At 40.9% G+C, this 25,944-nt stretch overlaps 1 protein-coding gene across 1 annotated transcript; it reads right to left on the reverse strand.

The window, feature by feature from the left end:
• Positions 1-9,601: 9,601 nt before the first annotated feature.
• E2F6 (E2F transcription factor 6) lies at positions 9,602-19,424 on the reverse strand. The gene is made up of 7 exons (XM_059835444.1): positions 19,278-19,424; positions 16,101-16,149; positions 14,400-14,616; positions 13,928-14,086; positions 12,752-12,866; positions 11,083-11,230; positions 9,602-10,351 (listed from the first exon to the last, which is right to left on the reverse strand). The coding sequence occupies exons 1-7, from the start codon at positions 19,341-19,343 to the stop codon at positions 10,314-10,316; spliced, it is 792 nt and encodes a 263-aa protein (XP_059691427.1). The 5' UTR covers positions 19,344-19,424; the 3' UTR covers positions 9,602-10,313.
• Positions 19,425-25,944: the final 6,520 nt, after the last annotated feature.

The following is a 25,944-nucleotide window of genomic DNA, read 5'->3' on the forward strand; positions in this document are numbered from 1 at the left end:
TCATCTGTATTGAAGGAGAGGAACCGAAATTGAGAATTGGGCAGAGATAAAGGAAGAAAGCAGCCTGCTTTGTGTGAGGTGACTTGAATAACTCAATTTGCTAAGTCCAGCAGTGGGCTGACTGAGAATATGGTGGTGTTTGTAGATACACCAAAGAAGTCAACACCAAGGAGACTACAAGCTGTTTAGGTCACAGAACAATGCTGGCAGAAGAACGTATGCATGTAAACTGGCCATGAATAGACTTAGATTGGAAATAAGAAAGTTTCTAGCTATAAATGATGGGGCTTTGGTGCTACCTTCATCCACGTAAAGGCAGCAAGAAAAAAACTACCTGCAGCATGATCAGTAATTTTGAAGGGGTTGTACGATGTGGTGACTGGCATCGTAGGGGGGGTAGTCAGGAGCCCTCAATGTCGTTTTCAGTTCTTTGTTTCTGTGGCTGCAGACATAATAGTTTGTAAGAAACGTAGTGCAGCCTGGATGAAAGTGAAACCAAACTATTTCACGACCAGTTAAAGACTTTCCGGAGGTTGAATATAATAAAAACCAGCAGTGAATATAACAAACAGTGAATATAATAAAAATATAATTGAATATAATAATGGAATATAATAAAAAACAGCACTGTTTGGACATAACCAAATTGGCTGGTTTTCCTTGCTGAAAGAGAATAACCTGAAGGTATTTCTTTGCATGGACCATTCTGTTTGATCCGTTCTGTTTGATCCGATACAGAATATTTGCTCTCGATGCTTGAAAAAAGAGAGGTCGTGTCTTTTTTATCTCATAGTGTGGAGATACTTAGGATAAGGAAATCCTACTTTTGTCCAAGGGAATTTGAAGCAGAATTCTACATCTTAGGAAGCTGTCAAAGGACTGGGGATCCCTGAAGTGGGAGAAAGGGAAAATTCAATTCTTCCTGGTATTGAAGCTGTTGCCCTGCACAAAGGCACTGAGTTCGTTGGGTCAGAGAGGAGGAGCCTGAGAATCATGGCTTCCCACCCTGGGAACCAGCGTGCTCCCCTGGGAGGTGTGTCCCCATCCCTCCCCATCTGGACAAAATCAAAGTGGTAACAGGAAGGATTGAGCGTAGCCTGCCTCAAAACAGCCTCTGCTAAGGGGTCTCTGCTACCTTAGCAAGTGCTCTGATCATTGAGCTGTTGGGTAATTGGGGACTTTCCTCCAACAGAGTTTATCCCCTCCTTTGTTTTTTTTTCAGCCAAAACTATTCAGCAAATTTGAAGCAAATAGTTTAGACGTGACTGAAACCGCATTTTCTGGGGAATTAATTATTAAATAAATAAATCATCCAACTCTAACTATTACCACTTTTAAAATCTATGCTGCTTCTTTTCCACCTAAATTAAAACACATTTTTATCTTTTCGTAAGTATAAGAGTTTGACCCATCTACCCAGTCAGAGTAATAAATTAGGGCTCATTAATTATGCTGTTCTGGGGCACATGAGGCCTGTTATATCATTTACAACTAATGCTTATGTCTTCAACTTACTAATTTTTTCCTCTCTTTGCAGCCCCTTTCATCCAGTCAGTTCCAACTGCTGCTCGCTGTAGGAGGCGGGACTCTTTGCTATTAAATTTTCATCCTTTTCTAGTTAACTAGTTTAGAACTAAAAAAATAAAAAGAAGTACTTTTGTCACTGAGCATACTGCTAACTTGCTGATAGTTTAAATAGATTATGCCATGCCACAAAGTACAAGCTACACCATAGGAAACAAACAAACAAAAAGGATATAACTAGCTGTAATTGATAAAAGTGTAGGAAATGTTACAGTAAACCAGAATTCCATCTCAGAACCAAGTGCTGGATGTGACACTGCCTGCAGAGTGGTAGTAAGAGGAGAGATTTCACTACAGAAAGGAACAAAATTTGGCTTTTTCAGAATTTTCCAAGCAGCTGTCCAAGATTCCCCCCAACAGACATCCCAGGCAGGCGGGCAGGCAGCTGCGTAGCCTGCAGAGTCAGTCAGCTGGTACTGCCACAGCCCAGACCCCCTGATCTTCCAAGACCTGGAAGCCCTTGAACTTGGGCTGTCAAAAAGACTTGGGTGGATGGTGTCTGATGTGCTGGAAGGAAAGCAGCAGCTAGGGATCTAGGGGGAAGCCATTTGCTTTCCACCGAATTGGAGTTCTATGGTGGAAAATTTTTCAACCAGAAGATTTCTGATCAGCTCACATGGTCCTTGTGGCACACCGGCGTTGTGTCGCATCTTTCCAGATCGGTAGTTCCCAAATACTTTCCCTAGGCCATGGTGAGCAGCCCTCTGATACAGTCTTTACAGCATTTTCAATTACTGTTTGTTGCTGAGTGTAATTTGCAGCTGGCCAGAAATGTGCAGTGGTGGTTTGGCGACTCGGAGGCGGGTGGAAGGATGGTTGTAGACATCCCTCTAGTGGCCCCGCAGCCTTTGGGAAGCCGGCCAGCAGCTCTGGCCCTACCCAGGCACAGCATGGACGCGGGCCTTTGGGTTGGGTCTTTGCACGCTGTGCGCTTCAGTCAGCATGGGGCTTAGGACCTGTCTGATGTAACTGGGTAAGAAATAGTGGGTAATTTCTCCCTCTTTTCCCTTTCATCAAAGTTGCCCTTGAAACTCCGCACCAGTTCAGGCTGTTCAGAGTGTTTATTGCACGCAAGCCACGATGCTGGAAGGACATACCCATTTCAGTTCCTCTCTGGCCACTGTAAAAAAGATGTCCTGGGAGATGAAAAAGGGGTGAGGAAAGGGTTCATCCTATCTCTAAGCTTTTTTAAATGTCAGATTATTTAACCTAGAGAGGGAACAATTTTGTCATCATTGAAAAAAATGCAAGTTATACTGAAGATTAATCAGATGTTTCAGATTTTCCTGTCTCATAATACAAGACTCAGAGGATACTAAAGGAAAAAAAAACCCCACTGTATGTAAAATAAACATAAGAAACATTTATTTGTGCATTCGTACATTTTGGCTTCTCAATTGAAATTGTCAACAAGATGCTAATTTTGATTATGTGTTTGGAACATTGAATTTATTTTGCCATTTAATTTCTTAAAGGACATGCAGTAAAGACTGAGAGTATCCATAAGCCCTGGGGCAGCATCTTTCACGATAGTAGGGAGCTTTCCAGTGCTGTGTTCAGAGAGGATGCTCTTCCTGGGCCATCTGGGAGGACCTAGCACTGACCGTGATTGCTTCACGAAGCACAACAGAAGTCCAAGGATTGCCCTTGTTGGTGCTGGGCTTTTTAGGGCAAGCATCCTGTGGCAGGTCCTGGGGAAGCTGGTTCGCTCTTAGGAGTCATTGCAGAGCAGAACTGATAGGAGTTTGCACCGGAGATCAAAGCAGTCACCCCTTTTTTGCAAATGGGCACAGCACAGAGGAGTGATTTGTCCAGAGGCAGCAAGTTGCCTGATGGCAGCATGATGTGGTGGTGAAAGGATGTATGGGTTTGTATATAAGTAAAACTGTCCTTAGAGGACAGTCCACACCGAGATTCTCTCTGTATGGAAACAGAAACCCCAAATACCATCCTTCTCATAATCATAGTTCTGTATCTCAGTAATTTGTCAGCACTACCAGCATTACCATTGTGAATCCATTATTGCTTTTAAACTGAGAATTACCTATATAAAATATGGAAGCGTAACAATTCAGTTCCAAGTATAATTTATTCAGCTTACTCATGCCCTTTTCAAAGCCACCGTTTGCTGTCAATAAAGCACACGGCTGAATGTCTATTTCTAGTTGAACCTCGATTTTGTTAAACTGATCAGAAGTGATTAATTGAATGAACAGACACCATCCTGATCAGGTTTGATTTCAAAGGTGATAAAAACCTTTTGAAGTGGTGTTGAGAGGATTTTTTTTCCCTCTACAGCTGTCTCATTTTCTTTCCAAATCATAAACGCCGTTTTGCAGACTTCCCTCCCTATCTCACAAAAATAGCTCCCACTTGTCAATTTAAGAAATGGTCGATTGGCTTAAAGCCAGCAGAGAGAGCATAAATGCCTGAGACGTTTTCAGGCAACATCTATGTAAACAATTATTGTTGTCTTGTTTTCATTTCTAGGCAACAGATCCTCAGAGACACATACATAGCATACAGACAATATCTGCACAGCCTTCCAGCCCCTTCCGTCCAACTGTAACAGTCTATATTGTCTCCATTTATAAAGGAACAGTATTTTACAGATCAGGAATAAAAGATACATTCATGTGGAAGATACTTGTTTTTAAGAATCTATGAAGTGAGCATTTAATGTCACAAATTCAATTCCTTTTTAAAAAGAAGTAAATTCCTGAGCTTCAATCTGCAGTAAATTTTAATACAGTCTGGAGTCTTTCAGACTGCAAGAAAAACACAATTAGTTAATAAATATACAGTAATCCGTATTTTCCTTTTGTGCTATTTAATGGCCCAGGGCTGCCAGTGTTTTCAATACTTTCCAAACAAATCAAAACCAGTGATCTGTGCACTGAGACTGCAAACTTATGTGTCAACTTTGGCGATTCAAAGACTGACATTTGTATTTATCCCTTCAGTTCTCCAAGAAAAATCTGCAATTAAGACCAATTTGATCTCAAAAGAGAAGCAACACTAATGTTTTCACAGTGTTTTGCTTTTATTTTTGAGCCTCTGATCACAGGAAAAATTGATCCTGCAGTTCTTGAGGCAAATCTCTGTATTTCCCTCTTGAATATTCTCCCAGGATGGAATCATTTGTATCATGTCACAGGTGTTTGTTTTACCTCCAGCTGAGTAAGGACAGAAATCATGATCTCTGGTAGGTTCTCACCAGTTTGAAGGCCTTGCACACATTGCTGGGCAGTTAAGGTTGAATCTGTCTCTAATACCAGGGGGATTTTTGCAACAAGAAATTGTTTCTTACACAAACCTAAAGTATTACTTGTGTTGGTGATGAGAACATTGCTTGGTAGAAAGGTTCTTTGACTATTTGTGGGGAGTGGCATTATCAAGTAAATTACAGTTCTCTGTTCCAACTACAAATTCTGTGCAACCTGCTTTAGCATAAAGGATGGAGGCAGCATGTGGGTATTGTCCTCTGGTTTTGAACATGTTTTGGGAATTGTGAAGAGGAAGTTCTACCATCACAAGTAACTATTGGGAAGTTTGGTTCGATCCTTGAGTGCCCGGTGTCTGGTACTACTCAGAATACTTTCACACTGCTGTATGGTCAGGAAGAAATGGTCTCAATGTTCATGAGTCTCACCAGGGGAAAACAGCTCAGTCATTCATTCGTTCATTCTGCATGCAATTTATTTTCTGGATGCTTCTGAACAAGGACACAGGCAGAGTACCACCTAGCAGATGAGAGCGTCAGAAGACAGTCTCATGACAGTTTGCAGAAAGATGGATCTTACCAATAACAGCTTTAGATACCGACTGTGTGTCCTCCTTTTCAAAATCGCATTAATGCCTTCCCTTGTTCCAGATGCGATGCTAAAATTTTACCACTTGCAGTACTTAGTAGGACATGTTTCATACAGGTACCATGTTCAAAAACATCTTTTTGCCTGCTTGTAAAGAAAATAAAGAGGTAGGTAACTGCCTACAAACAGCTACTGCTGCAAATAATGGAGGGAAATTCCCCCTTTGCTGATGTTTCCAGATCCAGAACTCTTCTGTTGGAATCCCAGCTGTCTCACAAATATTTTGGTCACGCTAAATCTCAGCCAGAAATCCTGATCTTTAGCGAAGTCTGTGTCTAGCTTCAACTTTCACCGTTAATGACTGGTATAATAAACATGGGGCCTGTTGACCTTGTTTTACTCTTCAAGTTTGCAGGTATTTGCTTCTTAAGTTGTGCTTAAAGGTCTGGGCCCATCTCTAATTTCAGTCCCCTTTAAAACTTTATTATCCAAATAAATTCTGAAATGTTTTTACTGGACTTTGAACTTTTCTTCTGACAGATAACTTTTATTTTCATCATGTGAAAATGAGCTCTTTTTAATGTTGAGGTCACAGTTTGTGCACACAAATGTTATCCTAGGTTTAGGAGCCAGCAAGCCTCTTAAGAATTTGTGTGCCTGTAATTAAGATATATATAAAACCAGGTTTTCCCTTTCTGAGCTTGCAGAAACTTTGTATCTGATCTGACACCTTCCTAATTTGCAAGGAGAACTTGGTTTTTGTTTTGAAAATTTTGAAACATTGATTTTGAAACAAATTGATTTTGAAAAAAAACCAAATTGATTTTGAAACAAATCAATTTTTGTTTCATTTTTCACGACGCGCTTTGGCTGCATGTTAGAGAAGCAACAACTACTGCTGTAACCTGCTTGTGAAATTTTTATGGTTATAGATGGAAAAAAAGGAAAAAGGAAAAGAATTCCTTAGGAAATGACAGCTGCAACATCAAAATTGCTTGTCTGTCTGGAAAAGAATATTGCATTATCCGAAAGCAGTTCTGTGCAGGATTTGCATTAGAGTCTACAAAAGACAGACAGAAAGCAAAACTGTTCCAGGAAGTTGAATAGCTTCTTGCAGATTTTTAAGATTCCTTAAGTTTTCATTTGAAGTGCCAAATTTTCCTTTTGAAGGATGCTATTTAGAGGCCTAATGAAAGCCAATAAAAGGCTAGCGATGTCTTGAGCTTGCATCTTTCGAATTTGCTGTTACAACTTCTAGGATGGTCTCCTGCAGCCCCATCACTTAATCCAGGGGCAATTACAAACACTGCCTCATTCATGGATCATGTTGTGAGCAGCTACCGTAAGACCACGTATACGTGGTGGGTGTGCAGACAGCACAGCTACAGGCCCTCAGGTAGCCCACCATCAGACTGCAGTGGGATGAAAGGAAAGGAAGGAACCACCTGTGAGATACACAGAGAGAACCAGGCTTCTTTCTCTCCAAACATCATTAAGATTTCCTTCCAAATATATACCGTGTTTTTTTACAAACGAGTATCCCAATCCTTCAGTAAACATTTATGTGAGAAGCTTTGTGTAGATTTATATAAACTGTCCACAACCACGTATAATTTATGTGACTTCAGCCTCAAGACACTTCTCACAAATTACCATTGCCAGATCAGAAGTGGAACCAAAAATAGCAGATTACTGCTCCGGATAAACACTTCAGCAGTTACTTCAGTCCCAGCACCATGCCAGAGCCAGCCTAGACAGCGAGATCGCGGAACACCCAAGGGTTTAAAGCTTGCAGTCAACTCCAGCTACTCAGGGCCAGCCGACGGTCTCGCAAGCAAGCTAACTTCACCACTGAAAGTTACAAGGGGCAAAGTGAAATCACCGTAATTTAATTAGGCTTATAAATGAGGCTCTTCACACACAGCAAAAAGATCATTCAAAATGAAGGAATTTGCTGTCTTTTAAGTGCTTTCCAAAAGACAGTAATTTAAAGCAATCTTCTTTACAAATCACATTATTTAAAAACTACAATTCACATCTGAAAACTCTGATGAGCAATTTCCCGTACCAAACGAGGGCTGAACTGGCGACTTGCAGCATTCGTTCCAGTTAGTGTCAGCAAAAGCAGGCCATTTTATAATTACGGATGCTGGCTGTTGCTATTGCTGATTAATGCATTTAGATGCTCAGCCATTCTTATTGAAGGAAAGACAAAAACGTTATTAGAGATTTTTAATTTATTCCAGGCAGAGTCCTCAAATAGCCGAGGGAAGTGCTTACACGTACAAATATGTTGAAAATGGACAGATACGGACTCAACAAAAACACTTTCATCTTAATAACCTTTCAGAAAAAAATCAAGCATTATTATACAAATTTAGAGTAAGGTCCTATCACATTTACTTTTTAAGTGAGCTTGTAACTTGTATTTAGGTTCAGCATCACTCACAAACTTTTCCTCAAGTCCAAGTCTAATCCTTTCAGCTAGTTAGCGTGCAGAGCTTATACAGTACATTGTTTTCCAGTATCGCAAGTAGATAATACTGTGAGTATCCAAGTAGTAATAACAAAGTGGTTTCATCTTCGAAAGTCTATTTGTTCCACTGAAAGTGCACTATTAGTAAATGTATTTAAGAAAATAATTATAGTATAACTGTCATATTACAGCTTCTCCCATTTCACTCTGATAATTGTGTAGCTTGAATTTAAAAAGTGAATTCTACAGCTAGAAAACCCTCACAAAGGAGGGAGGAAAACCAGAATCACTAGAGATGTACTAAAAATGAAAAATCCTAATGTTTCAGTTAAATAAAGTATGTTCTGCTTTTGAAGACAGAGTTCATAACATAAGATGGTTATTTTGTAAAAGTATACTTCCTTACTCCACAGTTCAAAACAGTGTATCACCACATAACAAAATCCCACCCAATGCATAGCATTCAGGATTAGTTGTTGGTGCTGGAAATTTTTACACGTTTCACAGCAAACGTTATCCCAAGTTGTTGGACCAGCATAGGGGGATCAGTACTTCTCTTAGGCACAGGCCGCTCTACCCACCAAAACAGAACAGCCATGTAAAAAATCAAGTAGCAAGTTTGCCATCTGGAAAGAAGCCAGCCAGTGAAGGAAAAGGACAAGCTTTCTGTGGAAAATATTTCTTAATTTTAACCCCCACCCCCAGCTTCACTAGAGGAGCACCTTCCCCATTTTTACTGTGATCTACATGTGAAGTGTGCTTTCACTTTGCTTTTATTTATTATTGTAACAGCTCAACCTGTAGTTTGCATTTTATAGAGATGCAGAAAAATAGTATCCAACACTGAAGTCCTATGTTCTGGAGCTGGAAGTTGGTAGCACGCACACAAGAAGTCAAGATTACTTTCTGACACAAGTTTGTACTCAGTGTATTTCCCAATTTGCATAGTATACTACTAAGCATTTCACAGAACTAGTCAACTTTGTAGAAAACTGGATTAACACTCAATCTGTATTTAGGTATATTTAAACTCTTCAGTATCAACTGCCCTACCTTATTTGTATTTATTAGTAGAACATAGGGCATTTAATTTCACAGCATCTGTCCAAAATAGCCGTAAGAGTTGCTGGTTAAAATGTTCAGGGGTTTATTAGCTTTGTTGTTCTCACTTATGAGTAGATGGATGGTTGTTGATACTGTGTGATTGGGAAAACGAGGACCTGGAGTTCTGATTTAAAAACAAACCAACCAACCCACCCCTCCCCACACAAAAAACTATGAAGTAGTCTTTTCAGTACTGGAGTGAAATGACCCTAAGTATGGCATTTATGCAGTGAGTTACTTCACTCAGAAAAGCCAGTATCAAAATTCTGAACCTTCATTTTACAGATACTAAAGAAGGATGAATACAGATGTAGTTCTGAAGTATTTTATGTATTTTTGCAAGCTAAAGCTACAAAGAGATCATGGTACTAGGCTAAAGCTAGGCCGTATGTGAACTCTAGAAATGGGAAGGGACCAGTTTAAGTAGTTATTGATAATCATATTTCTTCTGAAAATTGCTACGGTATTGTGGCATTGCAGGAATCAGATCTAACTGCTAGCTGCCAGCACCACATAGAACAGATTTAAAATTTTCACATCAGTTTTAATGTTTGTAGTTACCCAGTGAATTCCAACAAAGACAAACCAACATGTTACATTAGACTGACCAATTAGACTATTTAATATATTTTTATAAGCTTATTTTATTTCTTTGCTGTACAAAGGCAGAAATGCAAACCAACTCAATAAATCTACATCAGTAACTACCTAGACATGATACAGATATATACAAAAAGCCCAATTATTTAACTTCAGTGTTGATACCATAGTTCATGCAGAGCTGGATGCAAACAATGCAAACAGCATCTACACAGTGTAAGGCATAACTCTCACGATATTTACATCTTGTTCCTTATTGTGAAGGCTTCTGATACACCAGTTCTTTGTTACACTCGTATTTGACAATCCTGCTTAGTAGTAGTGCAGCCTCAGAACTGAAAAGTGCATTTCTTTATTATATACATTCTCATAAGGATTGTGGGTCGTTCCAGAAATAAGTTTACAAATCTTCATTTTTAGAAGTAATTAATTGCTTATGTTTTCTGTCAATTAAAATTACTTTATAAAGCTAAAATACCATTTTCCCAAAGCTCTGCAGATCACATGCAATTATGAAAACAAAGCTCCTAAAAGCAACTCTAAGAACTGTCGTCTTTTGACTTGGGAAGGTAAGCAATCCTGTGAAAGCACTCAACCAACCCACTGCTGTTTTAAATTTAAAACACTTTGGAACATTTCAGGTTAGTAAGTTTGCGGATCCAAGCGGCTTTGGAAAAGCTCTATAGCACAGATATTTACATTCTGTATTAGATTTGAGTTGTAATTAATCTGTCATTTCAGGTGGTTTGTTTTTCTTCTTCCCCCGGAGATCTCACTTTGAAAAGGAAGTAAAAAAAAAGAATATGCTTACTGTCATTGTAGGAAATAGACTTCTGAGTCATTTCACAAGCAAAATAAAAAAAAAGCCTAAGATTAAAAAGTCAACTCTTCCCCTCAACTATAAAGCAGCACCGCTAAAAATAATTATCTTTTGTGTTCTGAGCTACTGCAATTCCCGCCACATTTATTTTTAAACCACAACATCCTGCAGCACTGGGCCTCTTGAGAGGCTATACTCCAGCCAATCTTGTTTTAGGAGATGAAAATACTACATTCCCTCTTCTGTCTGTCCTCCCGTAGGCAGGGCAGTAATGAGCAAGAGCAGCACACCCTCTTGTCTGAAGCAGCGTCTTAACTCTTATGACAACTATTTCAGTTGAGCTGCCCGACTCTGCAGTGAGGCAGCTGAGAACTGACACACTGTTCCATCCGCAGAGCACAGCTCTGACAGGAAACCAGTAACGAGCAAAGGAAGGAAAGGGTCAGGGAACAAGAGTGCCTCACTGTGTGCGCACGTGCCTGACTCTCTGACCTCCTGCTGTTGTGAGGTAACACAACAGCATAGACTTCTCTTTCAGGCATTTCCTACACTCCCACACATCTTGGACTACAAACTATGCCTGTAAAGTTATACTTGTACAGTACAGTTTTCAACTTTATCAGAAGGATATGAACGTCTTTAAAAAAATACTACATGGGGATAAAAATGTAAATGGAAGACGGTACCTTCATCAGGAGGAACTGATGGCTCAGTTTCAGAAGTGACAGTATCCATATCTTCAAAAGTTTTGCCACCTGGCTTCTCTTGTTCCACCTCACATAGGTAGACATCAATGGGTCCTTTTGTGCTCTTCACATGTACTTCTACGCAATCCTATAAAACAGCGACTTGCATATAAACCAAAGAACAAATCTTACACGAGTTATCCTTTTTTGTACATATTTTAAAGCCAATAGATTAAGAACAGAACAAACACAGGAATGACATAACTATTTAAAATTGTGTTACTAGTTCTACATAAATTATGACTATTACATAGATTTGTAGGCCAATTATTAAGCACCATTACGCTAACAAGGTTTCATTTTTGATGAACATGCACTTAACGAATCTTTGTTTAGTCTTTTTACTGACCTTTAGATATACGACCAAGATTTACTATATGTTTAGGAAGAATAACAAAATTTAAAACTTGACAAGTCAATGCCATGGATCAGAAAACAAATCAGAGCACACAGCAGCTTTAATAATATGGCAAAGCAACTAAACCGTATTACTTTTACTGCTTTCCTTCAGCAGACATCACATTGCAAGGCACAGAGCAAATCAAATTTAATGGACAATGGAAAGAAGATTCTGTTCTCTCTAAAATACAGCTTTTTAAATACTGCCACCTTTTGCTTCAGGAAGCCTCTGCAATCGTATCTTTTTCATCTCCACAGGATGACAGCCAGCTCCTTTTACCAGTGAAACCACTGGAGATCTATGCAATGGATCTAAGTGTGCTGGTTCTATTGATTTGTATCTCCTTTTCCTACGATACCACTGCCCTTTCCGTGTGCACAGCAAGGCAAATTTCACAACTACACAATTAAGAACATTATAAAAAATGCACACCCAAAAGGAAAACAGAATTAAAGCTCCATTGGTTATCTTAATCTTACTTCCAGTATTTCCCCTCTTTCACAGCGCTACTTTAAACAGTGGGTTCCCAGTACACAGGCCCAGGTGCAATGTGACTGGGTGCAGAGGGCAAAGCTACAGCTCTTCTGAGTGACCCGAATGGGGGGGATGCGTGCTGTACCATGAGGTGAGGACAGGGCACAGCCCCCCACCTCCATGAAAAATCCATCTTGACACAATCAACTAGAGTACGAAAACATTTTCTTTTGTCAACCATACTGTGTGTTTCATACTTTAATATTATAGTAACAATATCTGTCTACTCATTAAGCAGTAATACAGCATTTACATGCTGTTAAGATCATTATCAAATCATGCTTATTGCTTTGTTTGGTTAGATTTACAATTTTTGTAGATTTTCGTATACAAACAGTAACAGCCCCTTGCAAGTTTCATAATCCTAGTAATTATCAAACTGATACTGGAAATAAGTAACATTTATTACAGCTGTTCCATTCTCTCTAGCAAAACCAAATAACTAAAGCTCAGACATGTTTGTTGTTTAATAGTTTACCTAAACCAAAAAAAAATACTGAAAATAAGTTTCTTAGACTGTTATCCCTACAGCATTGTTTAGTGGAACAGAAGAACAATAAAGTACCAATATTTGCTATACATGACAAAGAAACTGGAAGTCAATTAATGATTGCTGCTGCAAAAATCAAATTTGAGAACTTTCGTTCCCTTAGGACAGAAATGTATAAAACTTACTTCTTTAGGAATTGGTATTTCCAATTTGGTTTCCTCTGGAGCTTTGATTGCAATCACAATCTGTTCTTGAAATGCCTGAATGTTACGGATATCTTGATATGTCACATAAGCTAGTGTATACATTGGTCAAGGATTCTGTAAAGTAATTTGCTAATGGGCAGAAGCAAAGAGTATGATGTTAAGATATGTTGAAGCAGAATACCAACTTAGGTTACTTTAAATGAGTTACCAACTGAGGTTACTTTAATACTAACTTTGTAAGATTAAGCATTAGCTAACAAGTGGAAAACCTTTTTTTCTTTATTTCTAGGAAGGAAAAAAGCTTAAAAAAAATTTGAGATATTCAATATCAAAAAACCAAACACATTTGATTAACAGTTTTCACAGATGTTGTCATAAGTCTACAAAGCAGAAAGAATGCTGCCCTTGAGAAACTACTTTGTTTTGTAATAAATCTGCATGTAAATAATTTCCTGAAAAACTATGGAATTATTTTCTTAACCAGAACAGGTGAGGTGTAATGAAAAGTTTTCCTGATATCATACAGAAAACGAGCCCATTTCACTTGAGCACAGACCTTAACATTCTGCCAGACAAGGGAGCTAAGTAATATTTTATTGTAACCAAAGCCAAAATCCAATCTTTATGTCACATTAAAAGAAATCCCTTTTCTGTTATCAAAACCCATCTGAAAGATAAGACTGCATTGGAACCTCTCCCAAGAGACAGAACAGTGTTAGGACACAACCAACGTACCATTGCATCTTCTTGGCAACAGGCCACTGGGACTCTGGTTTGGGTCCTCTTTCTCATCTCACTAAGCAACTCAATCTCACAGGTAGATCAAGACCTGCCCCTGAGACAACTTTACTCTATAATGGAGAGAACAAGGTGATGGTCAGGCTACTAAGACTATTTCCCCACTTCGTTCTTCTGCAGTGGAAAGGTCACACAAGTAGCACTCCTCTGAGAACAGGCTAGATTGCGCATGATACTGCAAAGCAGGGCACATGACTAGTATATAAGAATATAAAATAACCAATAAGCTTTCTATTATAAAACTCGTTATCAATTATTACTGCATACCTGTGCTATCGGCCTACACCTATTACTAGATACCTGAGTACTTGCAACCAAAACCATGTGTTAAAGTAATGCAAGAGTTAAAAAGGATATTTTGCGTTTTCTTTGTCATCTGTTAGTTCAAATAACTGATGAGCACAATCCTTGATTAATTCATCCAGAGCTTCTTCCATGGCTGACAAGTCAGAAAGTTCATCTTTAAGGTTTTGCTGCTCTGGTGCTTTTCCAACAACTTGGTCAAGATTAGAACCTCTAGAAGAATATGAAAGTTGTCTAGTATGTTTATATAAATAAGACCCTGTTTATTGAACACAAAGTATAATAATAGAAAACAACAAGGAACTCTGGCATCCTTTACTCTGCTGAAATATGCTTCATTGTGCTTTTGCAATTGATACTTGTTAATATAGTAATTCAGACAGCCTAAGGATATAGAAGAACTTAAAATATTTTCATCTATTAAAAGTAATTCAATATGCTTAAAAATACTCTCAAAGTTATAAACATTACTCAACATTGTTGGGTTTTATTGTTTCAGGAATTAGAAGTTTCAAAGCCAACTCACACCCACTGGATAAGATTCTTAGATCTTTTCTGAATTAAGTGGATTCCATCCAACACATTGGTGATGTCATACACTCTTCGTTTTCGTACTCCAAGCGTTGTTGCTACTTCATTTAAATCAAGGACACCGTCTGGAGCTGTTTTGACAAGATCCATGAATTTTCGGGTCAAGTAAACCAACGACGCATCAAATCGAGGTTTTTTGACTTTCAGAGTTCCTGTAAAGTTTTGATAGAATATTTAGGATAAACTACTATACGAGTATGAAGTGTTCCTTAGAAAAACGATAGTGATGAAGTAGCAATGAAGATAAAAGACTGAAAAGACTGTCATTATTAACACTGACATTGCAATGGCATCATATAAAATCTGTTAACTACATATACCTTCATTTGTTTGCAAAGATTGTATTTTAATAGCAAACATGCATCTTCATGTTTTCAACGTTCATGACTTCAGACTGCTAGTGTAGACACTAATAGTTATGCAACTGCACATTCTGTAGGAGCTCAGAATGAATACCAATGAAACCTCCGGTTAACTATAGATAGTGTCAGGGCACTGCCAGAAAACTGCAGCTCTATCAATTGCTCCATGACACTGTTAAAATGTTTTTTCACACCCTTTTGGCCCAGATTAACCAGTAGGTCTCCCAGATAACATTCAGGCATGGTTCAGGAGTTAGCCTGGTTTCAGGGACTATTTCAGCCTGGACATGACCGATCTGTTCTGGAGTTTGAGAACTTAATATATGGACAAACTCTGGCTGTACTATTTGGCCTCAGGTCAAAAGAACTGGTGATGCCATTGTTTAATTTACTAATGCAACAAAGATCTACAGACACCAGGACACCACAGATTTAAGAGAGATCCCTGTGCTATGTGTATCCATTACCAGCATATTCGTAGAAACAGCAGAAAAGTTACTGATGAACAGCTTGTTTTAGTTTAGATTGTTACTTATGTATGCATAAAGCATGAAAAAGTATGTCTTTTTAAAGCACAAAAAAGACACAGTACACATCTGATGCTACAGTCAATGAAAGACTCAAATCCTGCTGTTATTTGTCTTTTCTCCTGCAAACCAAACCAGGTATTTCGTATCTGATCAAACTCTGTCACTGAGTAATGTTCCAGTCTAATGCTTCAAGAGAATGTGTGTGTGTGTGTTCGTGCACATGGGTACGTGTGTAAGGAAACTTCCCTAGGAAACACTCTACTTCAGACTTCAGTATTTTTCCCAGGATGAATAAGACATGCACTTTTACTCATAGTGTATCACACCCATTCCACGGCTGCAAGATTGTGCACTCTTTAACATGAAGTGACAGGTTCAACAACTCAGTTTTGGACTGTGAGATGTGTGAGACTATGCAATTGGTGAGAAAAAAACCCAAGAAAAATGAACGCAAATTCCCTCAAGCTTGTATTTACATTTGTTAATACCAGTTGAAAACCAATGTTTGCCAGTTGTTTTCTTTATAGCAGTGGGAAGGTGTACTTGCAGCACATTTAAAGAGGAAAAACTATGAAGAATATATTAATTCATATCTGTTATTTCATTTAGTGTGCAGCATTCCTCCTGTTCTGCCTACATTAGATATATAAACATTTCTCATTTGTTTACAGCATGTACTCAGCATTGTAAAAAAAGCATGAAATACTTAAAGAATAATCTTCAACATGGAACACAGCAACTTACTTCTCACAAACTGTACGTCATCGTCCACGTTCAGGTTGATCATTGGTGGCTGGGAAAAAACAAAAAAAAAAATATAACTGACATAAAATGCTGTCTACACAGGAATCTTCTTCAGAAGAAATCCCCAAATCAACTCTAGATGGCTACAGCCATCAGAGTGCTGACAAGTCAACAGATATTATGGTGGAGCAGTGTCACTGGACAGAAGGGATACATGCTCATTAATTCCTATCAGAATTTTCAGCTCTTAAATCTCTCTCTGTCCTGGAAAGCAGGAAACACCACCAGACTCCCTAATGCCCAGGCAGAGGTCATAACACAAACAGATACCTGTGTAAACTCTGCAAATACAAGCTTCAGCTAGTCCATGTAACAGCTCACATACAAAAGATACACTGCTATTACATAGCATTACAATTATTTTGTAGTAGACTTCCAGACTGGCAGCAGAGTCTGCTCTGGTCAAGAAACTGACATGATGAGTCTAAGTAGGTACTTCATTCCATCCCTCATGCCAATTTAACAAAAGGAATATTTTCAAATTCAGGCTCATTCCAGTTGGAAGAGACCTGACAAGGTCTCTGGTCCAACCTCCAACTCCAAACAGGAATAGCCATTAGATCAAGAGCAGCTTACTCAAGGCTTTATCCAAGTGGGTCTTGAAAATTTCAAGGGATGGAGGCTACACCTCTCCGATCATCCCATTCCACTGCTTGCCCATCCTCACAGTGAAAAAGTTTATGTCAAGTTGCAACTTCTCTTGCTTCTTTTGTTTCAATTCATGGCTATTTCCTTTCAGCCTCCCACCATGCATGGCTGTGAAGTGTCTGGCACCAGCTTCTTGTTAACTTCCTTGCAAGTACTGAAGGGCTGCTGTGGCTTAACAAGCTCCCTCAGCAGTTTATCAACAGCCTTCCTGTACTGGTGGACCTAAAATGGGACACAGCATTCCAGGAGCAGCCTAATACATGCCAAGTAGAGAAGGAGAATCACTTCCCTTGATTTGCTGGCTATGCTCCTGCTAATACAGCCTCATATGCCTCAATGCCTGGGTGCCCACTGTCCATCAGGACCCCCCAGGTCCTTTCAGCATGGTGGTCCGCCAGCCTGTACCGCTGCAACATACAGGCCCAGGCACAGGACTTCACACTTGAATTTTCAGCTTCCTTGGTTGAAGTTTGAGGTGTCTGACGACCCATTCCTCCAACCTATTCCTAGCTGTCTATGGCACCTTCCCCACCCATAAACATCATGAGGATGCATCCCACATCCTCCTCCTAGCCACAGGACAGGTCCCAGGATAGACCCCTGAGGAACTCCACTTCTAATCCACTTTCAGGTAAAGTATGGACCACTAACCACTCCTATTTGAGCCCGACGATCCAGCCAGTATTTTTTACTCATCTAGTACTTCACAATCTGTAACATCCCAACTCAAAGAGGAGGATGCTGAAGGAGACTGTTTCAAAAGTCCTGTTAAAGCTAATGTAGATGACATCCAAGGCTTTGCATCTACAGCTCTAGTCATTTCATCACCAAAGGTAATCAGTTTGCAAGTATAGTCATGTTGGCTATTCCCAATCACCTTCTCCATCATGTGCCTAGAAAAAGCTTTCAAGAGAACTTACTTCATGATTTCCCAAGGGACTGAAGTGAGGCTGACTAAGCTGTAGCTGACCTCCACAACCTCTCAAAGATGATAAGAGAGCAACCTCACCATGACATCAGCCAGCTCTCAGCCCTCTCAGGATGTACCCCAGCTGGGTCCTATGGACTTATATGGGTTGAGATTTCTCAAGAGATTCCTAACTTGACACTTTCACATTGTTGGTTGTTCCTCTCCTTGAATCCTGTCTCTTAGACACAAAGCCTAGGGGATATCAGTTCTGAAGACCCACGCAAGAAGGCCAAGTACTTCAGCCTTATTTGTGTCTGCTCTTCCTAAATCACCTGCCCCATTTAGCAGCATGTCCACGCTCCCCCCTTTACCACTAATGTAGCAGTAAAAGTTCTTCTTTTCACTCCAGACATTCCTTGCTAGTTTCAACACTAGAACTTTGGCTTTCCTAGCATCATACCTACATGTCCAGGCAACATTTTTTATTTATCCTTCTCCTTTATAGCCTGTCCTCGCTTCCACCTCCTGCATATGTTCTTCTTGCACCTCACCCCTAGAGTGCAGGCATATGCCCATCCCTCAGCACATTTACTTGTCTTCATGACTATCAGGATGGAATGGCCCTGTGCTTGTACCACGTCCTTACAGACCTCCACCTCTTTAGCTCCTCCAACTTTCAAAGCTACCTCCCTTAAAATCTCAGCTACCTGTTGCCTGAATAAGCTGGAATCTAGGTTCTGTACTCTGCTACTTGCCTTCCTCGCTACACCCGGGGTCTTGAACTCCACTATTCCATGGCCATTACAGCCAAAGCTGCTAATGACTACCACATCCTTGACTTCCCTGTTTATGAGAAGCAGATTCAGGAAAGCATCACCCCTGGTTGACTCATCTAAACACCTACATAAGAAGCTGTGCCCAACACCCTTTGTTTCTTACAATGATCATCTCCAATAATATGAAAATTCCAATTACCAGTGTAAAAACTCACGTAAACTTCTCCATGGCTTTAAGACAATACTACCAAGTAACATTTAGCCCAACAGTCAAGGTTAATTAAAATAAGCATTTTCAAGAAGTTTCACAGAATTAAAAGTAGGCCTGTTTTCTGATACCTACCTCATAATATTACTAAAAGTAGCAGTGGAACCTGCATGTAAGAAGACTGCCTAAACATCACAGATGCTCACAGAACAGAATACGCAGCTGTAGTCTGATTTTCTCAAACATAGCTACAACCTATTTAACTCGATTAAGAGGCTACAGCTAACACAGCTCTGAAAATCATCCCTTTGCACTATAACTAACATCACTACATTTTCCTTTCCCGGGCTGCCGGCTAAAATGCGAAAGAGAGAAGCATCACAACGCCCCTTTCGTGCGCCACTCTGCTCGGCCTGCCACATCTTTCCAACTCGGGGATCTCCTGCCGGACAGGCAAGAGGAATGACTTTAGGGAATCCCCTCAAAACCTCCCGCGCTGGGAGCAAAGCGTTGCAGTGCCGTCCCGCCCTTTCCCCATTCACAGGCAGCACCTCCCTTCCCCGCCCGCCGTGTACCTCACTCACACGCAGCGTGTCCGGCCGCAGCGGCCTCAGACGCTCCCACTTGGCAGGGCTGGCCATGTTTGCCCGGCCCCTCCTCCTTCCTCCGGCCGCCCAGCCGCGGCCTAGCGCGGCGGGAGGCCTCTCTCGCCCTAAAGCGAGGCGGCGGAGGGAGGACGCTCAGAGGCCTTCGCGACGGGCCTGCGAGTCCATGTCGGAAGAAGGCGCCGCCATCCCCACCCCACCTCCGGGAGGAGGGGGCGGCAGGGGCCCTCCCGCCCTCACCGCAGTCCGTTATGGCCGCCTCTCCCCTCCCCCCCGCCGCGAGCGGACGGTTGGGCGGGAGAGCGGAACCCCCGCCCCGCCCCGCCCCAGCCCGTGCGCACGCGCGCGCGCGTGTCCCACCCTCCCGCCAGAGCTGCGGCGCGAGCGAAGGTGACGACGACGAACCTTCCTCCCGCGGGTGGCGGGGCGGCCGCTTCCCGTACCCACCGGCCCCTGCGGCGCGCTCGCGCCGCTGCCGCCCCGCCCATCCCGGCTTTCCCGCCCGCCGGTCAGCGGCCGCTGGGGAAGGGGCACGGCCGCCCTTCCATCCCCTCGGCGCGGCGGGCAGGTGTCTCTTCAGGGGAGTCCTCCCCTCTGAACGCCGGGAGGAGGGAGACTTCTCCGGGTATCGCGCGGACTGGCGTTTCCTCCGCTCTCATCCCCCTCCCAGGGCGGCGGAGAAAAGGGTTTGCTCGCCCCCGCCCTCCTTGTCTTGCCGGGGGGTGCTGTCGGCGAGGGGAGCTCCCTTAAGCACTGCAGTGGGCTAAAGCGGGTTAAAACGGGGAAGTTCTCACCACTGTGGTTACTGCAAGGGAGGGAGGTTTTTCTTCCTTCGGTGTACAGCGTGAGCAAGGAGAGAGCGCCCTGCCCAAGCACCGTCGTGTAAATAGGTGTGAGAATACTTCGTATTTGCTTTCTTGTCAAATAACCTGCTTCTGTCATGGCTTGCTAGTATGAGAAGTACGTCACTCACTGGGGAGACCAGGATCCCATGCCCATGTCAAGAATAAGTTAATTATGAGGGGTTTGTGGGTGAAGGGCTCTAGTGCCAGAGAGGAGCCAACAAATGTGGCTTGTCTGAACAAAGGCTGTCCGTTTACCCCCCAGCAAGAGGTCCCAGATCCTTTCCCAAATCCCAACTCCATTGCTCCTGCCCTTTCTTCCACACCTCTGATAACCTTTTACAAGCACTGACTGTTGCCTTGCTCATTTGTCAGCATCAGCAGTAGTCTCAAAATTTCCCATTTAGTAGGTAACTTCTGTTTGTCAGACAAAAATGTTTCTTTAAAACACAACTCCTTGTTAGATAGCTGATCTGTTGATTGATTGCTCTTTATGGCAGTTAACAGTCCTCTACCGTCTTAAGGTTAAAGTCTGTTACGGAGTTCTTAAAGAATTTGTGAACTATTTTGCTTCCCCCACCTACACTTTAGGTGAAATTTCCAGTCGCTTCCTTTCCCCGCCTTCAAGGCAGGTGCTCTGAAGAAATGTGAATTTCATAGGACATTATGTAAAACTGCCACTCTGGTATGAGGAATTCAAAGCCATGAAGAACTTCATTCATCTTCTAATAGGCCAGACTGGACAGGTCAAATAACACTCTATTATCTTGAAAAAATACTGAATTCATTTTAATTTACCAGCTGTTTCATATCCCTTCAGGTTGGACATGCCTTTGGAGTAGCTTATGTCACCACTGATGCATTAGCTGCCTTGATAGAGGATGGAGTTTTCTTCATAGTAAACAATTTTCAATCAATTACTTGCATGGTAATAATTGTCCTTGTAGAGGTGTGTAGAACTAAGGTGGGTTATTCTCATGCTCTAATCAATTTATAAGAAAAAAAGGGGGGAAAATGTTACAGCTGCTCGAAGGCATGATGTCTGTGTTTCAGGAGACATGAAGCCTTGAGTTGCGCAGTTAAAGATGTCGTGCAAATGTTGCTTGTCAGTATTTTAAGGAGAGCTTAGACTGCTGCAGATGCAAAAGGTGTTCCTGTCATGGAAGCAACAACACATCACTGAAATGTAAAAATGCTCATTTTTGTATGCGCAACATGACCCTTGCTAACTACTCCATGGTGATAAATGCAGTCCCATAAGGAATGAGTATTTCTCCCCCTTTGTTGTACTTTTAACTGGAATCACAGAATCACAGAATCATTAAGGTTGGAAAAGACCTGTAAGATCATCAAGTCCAACCATCAACCAACACCACCATGCCCACTAAACCATGCCCCACAGTGCCATGTCCACATGTTCCTTGAACACTTCCAGTAAGGGTGACTCCACCACCTCCCTGGGCAGCCTGTTCCAGTGTTTCACCACTCTCTCAGTAAAGAATTTTTTCCTAATATCCAGTCTGTATCTCCCCTGGTGCAACTTGAGGCCATTTCCTCTAGTCCTGTCACTAGTCACTTGGGAGAAGAGACCAACACCCACCTCTCTGCAACCCCCTTTCAGGTAACTGTAGAGAGCGATAAGGTCTCCCCTCAGCCTCCTCTTCTCCAGGCTAAACAACCCCAGCTCCCTCAGCCGCTCCTCATAAGACTTGTGCTCCAGACCCCTCACCAGCTTCGTCGCCCTTCTCTGGACACGCTCCAGCACCTCAATGTCCTTCTTGTAGAGAGGGGCCCAAAACTGAACACAGGATTCGAGGTGCGGCCTCACCAGCACCGGGTACAGGGGCACGATCCCCTCCCTACTCCTGCTGACCACACCATTTCTGATACAGGCCAGGATGCCGTTGGCCTTCTTGGCCACCTGGGCACACTGCTGGCTCATCTTCAGCCGGCTGTCAATCAACACCCCCAGGTCCTTTTCTGCAGGGCAGTTTTCCAGCCACTCATCCCCAAGCCTGTAGCGTTGCATGGGGTTGTTGTGACCCAAGTGCAGGACCCGGCACTTGGCCTTGTTGAACCTCATACAATTGGCCTGGGCCCATCGATCCAGCCTGTCCAGATCCCTCTGCAGAACCTTCCTACCCTCAAGCAGATCAACACTCCGTCCCAACTTGGATCACTCCAACCCAACAATGGAAGTTGTATCTTACCATTGTAATCACAGATCGTATAAACCCACTGTGATAAAGCAGGACTTTTTGAGCTGGAACAGCAAAATGGTTTGGAATAGATGTCTTGAGCCGCCTTAGTTTGGGATGATGTATGGAACGTGCCATGCAGTAAAAAAATCATTGAATAGGATTTTGATGGTTGTTGGGTAGTCAGATGTTAGGAGGGAGGCTAACGAATTGTAATTTGAGGATTAGGATACATGAATTTCTGTATTAACCCACGTGGAAACCATTGCATCAACATTTAACTATGCTGTTTTTCTAGCCAGTCGTAAGACCAAATTCTGTTGTTCCTGTGCTTCTCTGTCCTTGGCTGCTGATGTATCTAACTGAGCAAAGAAAAGCCCCACGTGGATTCAGATTCAGGAAGCCTAATTCTTTTTTTAAATGCAAATAAGGTTTTGAAGTAACTGACTGGACTATCAGGAGTTTCGGCTGTGGCAACCTGTTGATCAAAGAGTTTGATTCTAGTGTGTTATTATCTACATTTTATACAGCTGATAATTAAATTTCTCCCACAGTCTTCATTACTCTTGTAGATTAAAATGTAAATTATACCCCATTTACTCTTATCTTATCGCATATGAAAATGGCTGTGCATTTTTTTTAGTACCTCCAGACATTAATCGTACAAGACATGATTCTTAAAATTAAAGATGATTCTTAAAATGAAAGATCTGCTTATTTAGCGGAAATTGTTTTCGTCGGTGGCATTGATTCTTAATCGGCCACCAGGGGGCAATAATTCCATTGCCTAAATCTGATCTTTTACCCTTAACACATACTAGAACAGCGGTTTCGTTAAAATTGTTGAGGGACTCTATGTGGAAGTCAAAACATAATTTTCTTAGAAATGCTTCACTTGCGTAATTTAATGCCAATTATGTTAATATTTTAATATTTTACTCTGCACTACTTAGGCATGTAGGTTTTATTTTGAGCAGCTGAAATTAGACTGCTTTGTAACAGTTTTTACTGGTGAACCTCATGCAACACTGTAATGGTGCAAAGTTTGGATTTCATGCAAAATAGGATTTTTTGTGGTTTTTATTTTGCCATTGTAATGTTTTAAATTTTGTTTTGAATGCCGTTACTTTCCTATTCTTATTTTTTTTTATTACACTAATGTCCTGTTAATATTTGCTAGCCTATATACGTAATCCTGAATTTGGGAATTATATCACCTGATATGTACCTTTATATCCTTATATGATATGTATTTATTTTATTTATGTGCATAGTCTTTCCAACACACTGCATTTAAAGCCAAGGCCACCTTCTGTAAAGATCTGTACAATTCTGTATCAAATGCAATCTTCCCCTTAATGATAATAATCTCATAACTGTGTCTTCCATTAGGTGCATAAGTATTGTTGCAAAAATGAGCCAGAGGAAATATTTTCCTGCAAAGCTGCAGAAGTACCAAATCATGAAAGACAGAAATAGCTGTAAGTATCTGTTTAAACTGCATAGATTCATAGAATGATATTAATATGTCTGTCTGTACAAACTTCCTAGCCTCCCTAAGGTCCTACTAAGGTTCTCACCACTGCATAACAATTAGGCATAAAGTTGTGGAACACAACTATGTGATTTTTATGCTGTAAAATGTAATGATTTAAATCTGTTTCTGGTAATAGTACCTGTGCTCAGCTTAACCTGACTGAAAAAAATTGTTCATGTATACACGGTGAATAATCATCTATTAATTTAAGAAGGCAAATCTTTTATTTCTTCACTTTGTTTTATGAGTATGAGAAGGATCGACTCAGTTAATCAGATCTCAACAGTGCAGTGCTAAACAGCATTCTCTTTTGTGATGTCCTGAATTGGACACCTGAAATAAAATTAAAAGTCATAGATGTATCATGTTGGAGACATAGGTATTAGGACATGATATAAACTGAAGCCCCTACTTTTTGTACCTGTAATCCAGAAAAGAAATTATGTATATGGAAAAAGTACACTTAAGGTGATATTAGGGTTATGTAAATAACAAGTGCTTGCTGCATATGAACACTGGTGCATTATATTGAAAAGGTTCAGTGAATATTATGTTCTTGGTAAGGTTTTGAAACCTGGCAGCAAGCCGTTTCCCATCTGAAAGAGTCTCAGGGTTTCTAGGCAAAGGTCTTAACAGAGCTTGCTGGAAATTTGCATCCATGCTAAGGAGTTTATAAAGAGAAGAAGATTCCTATTGCAAAAGGGCATTATTATATTTCTTGTTTGTGTCTTGAGTTGCAGAGGAGGTACAGAATTGCCTGATGTATTTCATTTTGTCAGTTTTAAATGAATGGAAAAGTTGAAATATGTCCTCGTAAGATGGTTAGCTTTGTATCTTGATTTTCAAAATATCTTTGAAGTTACTTTTTTTACTTTAGGTGAAGAATTCCCCATTGCAGTTTTTGTATTATTTAAAATTTATATTATTATTTATTTTTATTTCATAATATAAAGCAGTGTCCTATAACACCTACTTGAAATTGGACTAACTTGCTCTTATGTGTGCACTGAGGCTTATAATCTAGCACATTCACTGATGGCGGGGTTGTCTCTGGGTGCATAAAAGTCATTCTAGCCTAATGGGGGAGTGTTTGGGTTGGCCATTGCCATCCTTTCTTCCTCTCTCTCACTCTGCCTTATAGCAGTGAGAACATGAAATGGCTGAGAAATGTTGGGGCACCTGTTCTGTGCTGAGGGAAGGGTAGGGGAGAAAGAGATTCTGGGAAGGTGGGTTACCCGCCACTGGGAGGCATACTGTAGGAGGATGCTGGAAAACCAGAAAACACTGGAAAAACTCAGGTTGTCATTTCCATTCTGGAGGCACCTGCGTTCCAACCATTTGTGCTGTGCTTGTCCAGCCCCAGTGCTTCCGTGTTTCGCCGTTAGTGGGGAGTAACACCCCTCGTAAACAGGTCCCAGCTCTCCAGCAAGTTTAGATCACCTCCATCCCCACAGCATTAAAGCTAAACTGACATTTCTACCCTCTTCTTATCCTTCCCTTCCTCTCGCTTTGCCACCACAAGCAAAATAAAAAGTAGCTATTACCACTGGTAGAACAAAATAATTGCTGACTGTGGAATGGCAAAATTCAGTTTTGCCTACAATACTGAGGAACCTTGAGGTGGTTCTGATCAAAATGCAAATTCTAATAAATAATAATAAATTATTTAATTGTAAGTGTCACGTTTCTCTAAAGATAAATCCTAGCAAAGCAAAAAACCAAAAAAAAAGTGGAGAGGTATCTTCTTTATTGCACCAAATGGAATTACCATAATCCCATTCCTCTCATTTCACAAAAAAAAAAAAATCTGTTTTTTTAACTACATTTCTTGATCTAACAAAGATGTTATCTCTCTTTACAAGTTTGCCTTGACTTTGTAGTCTGACACTATGTCTTTGAACTTGACTCTGGAACAGCTGGTAATTTCTGCTACTTGTAACCATCGTTCTAGCTGAGGTGACACACTCAGTTTCTTAGACACATTGATTTACAGCTTTATTTAATGACCTTTTTCCAGGAATAATCAGACTGGCATGTTACCTAACTAAAATGCAGGCATG

Source organism: Gavia stellata, chromosome 2 (assembly GCF_030936135.1).
Source record: "Gavia stellata isolate bGavSte3 chromosome 2, bGavSte3.hap2, whole genome shotgun sequence".
In the NCBI taxonomy this organism is placed as follows: Eukaryota; Metazoa; Chordata; class Aves; order Gaviiformes; family Gaviidae; genus Gavia; species Gavia stellata.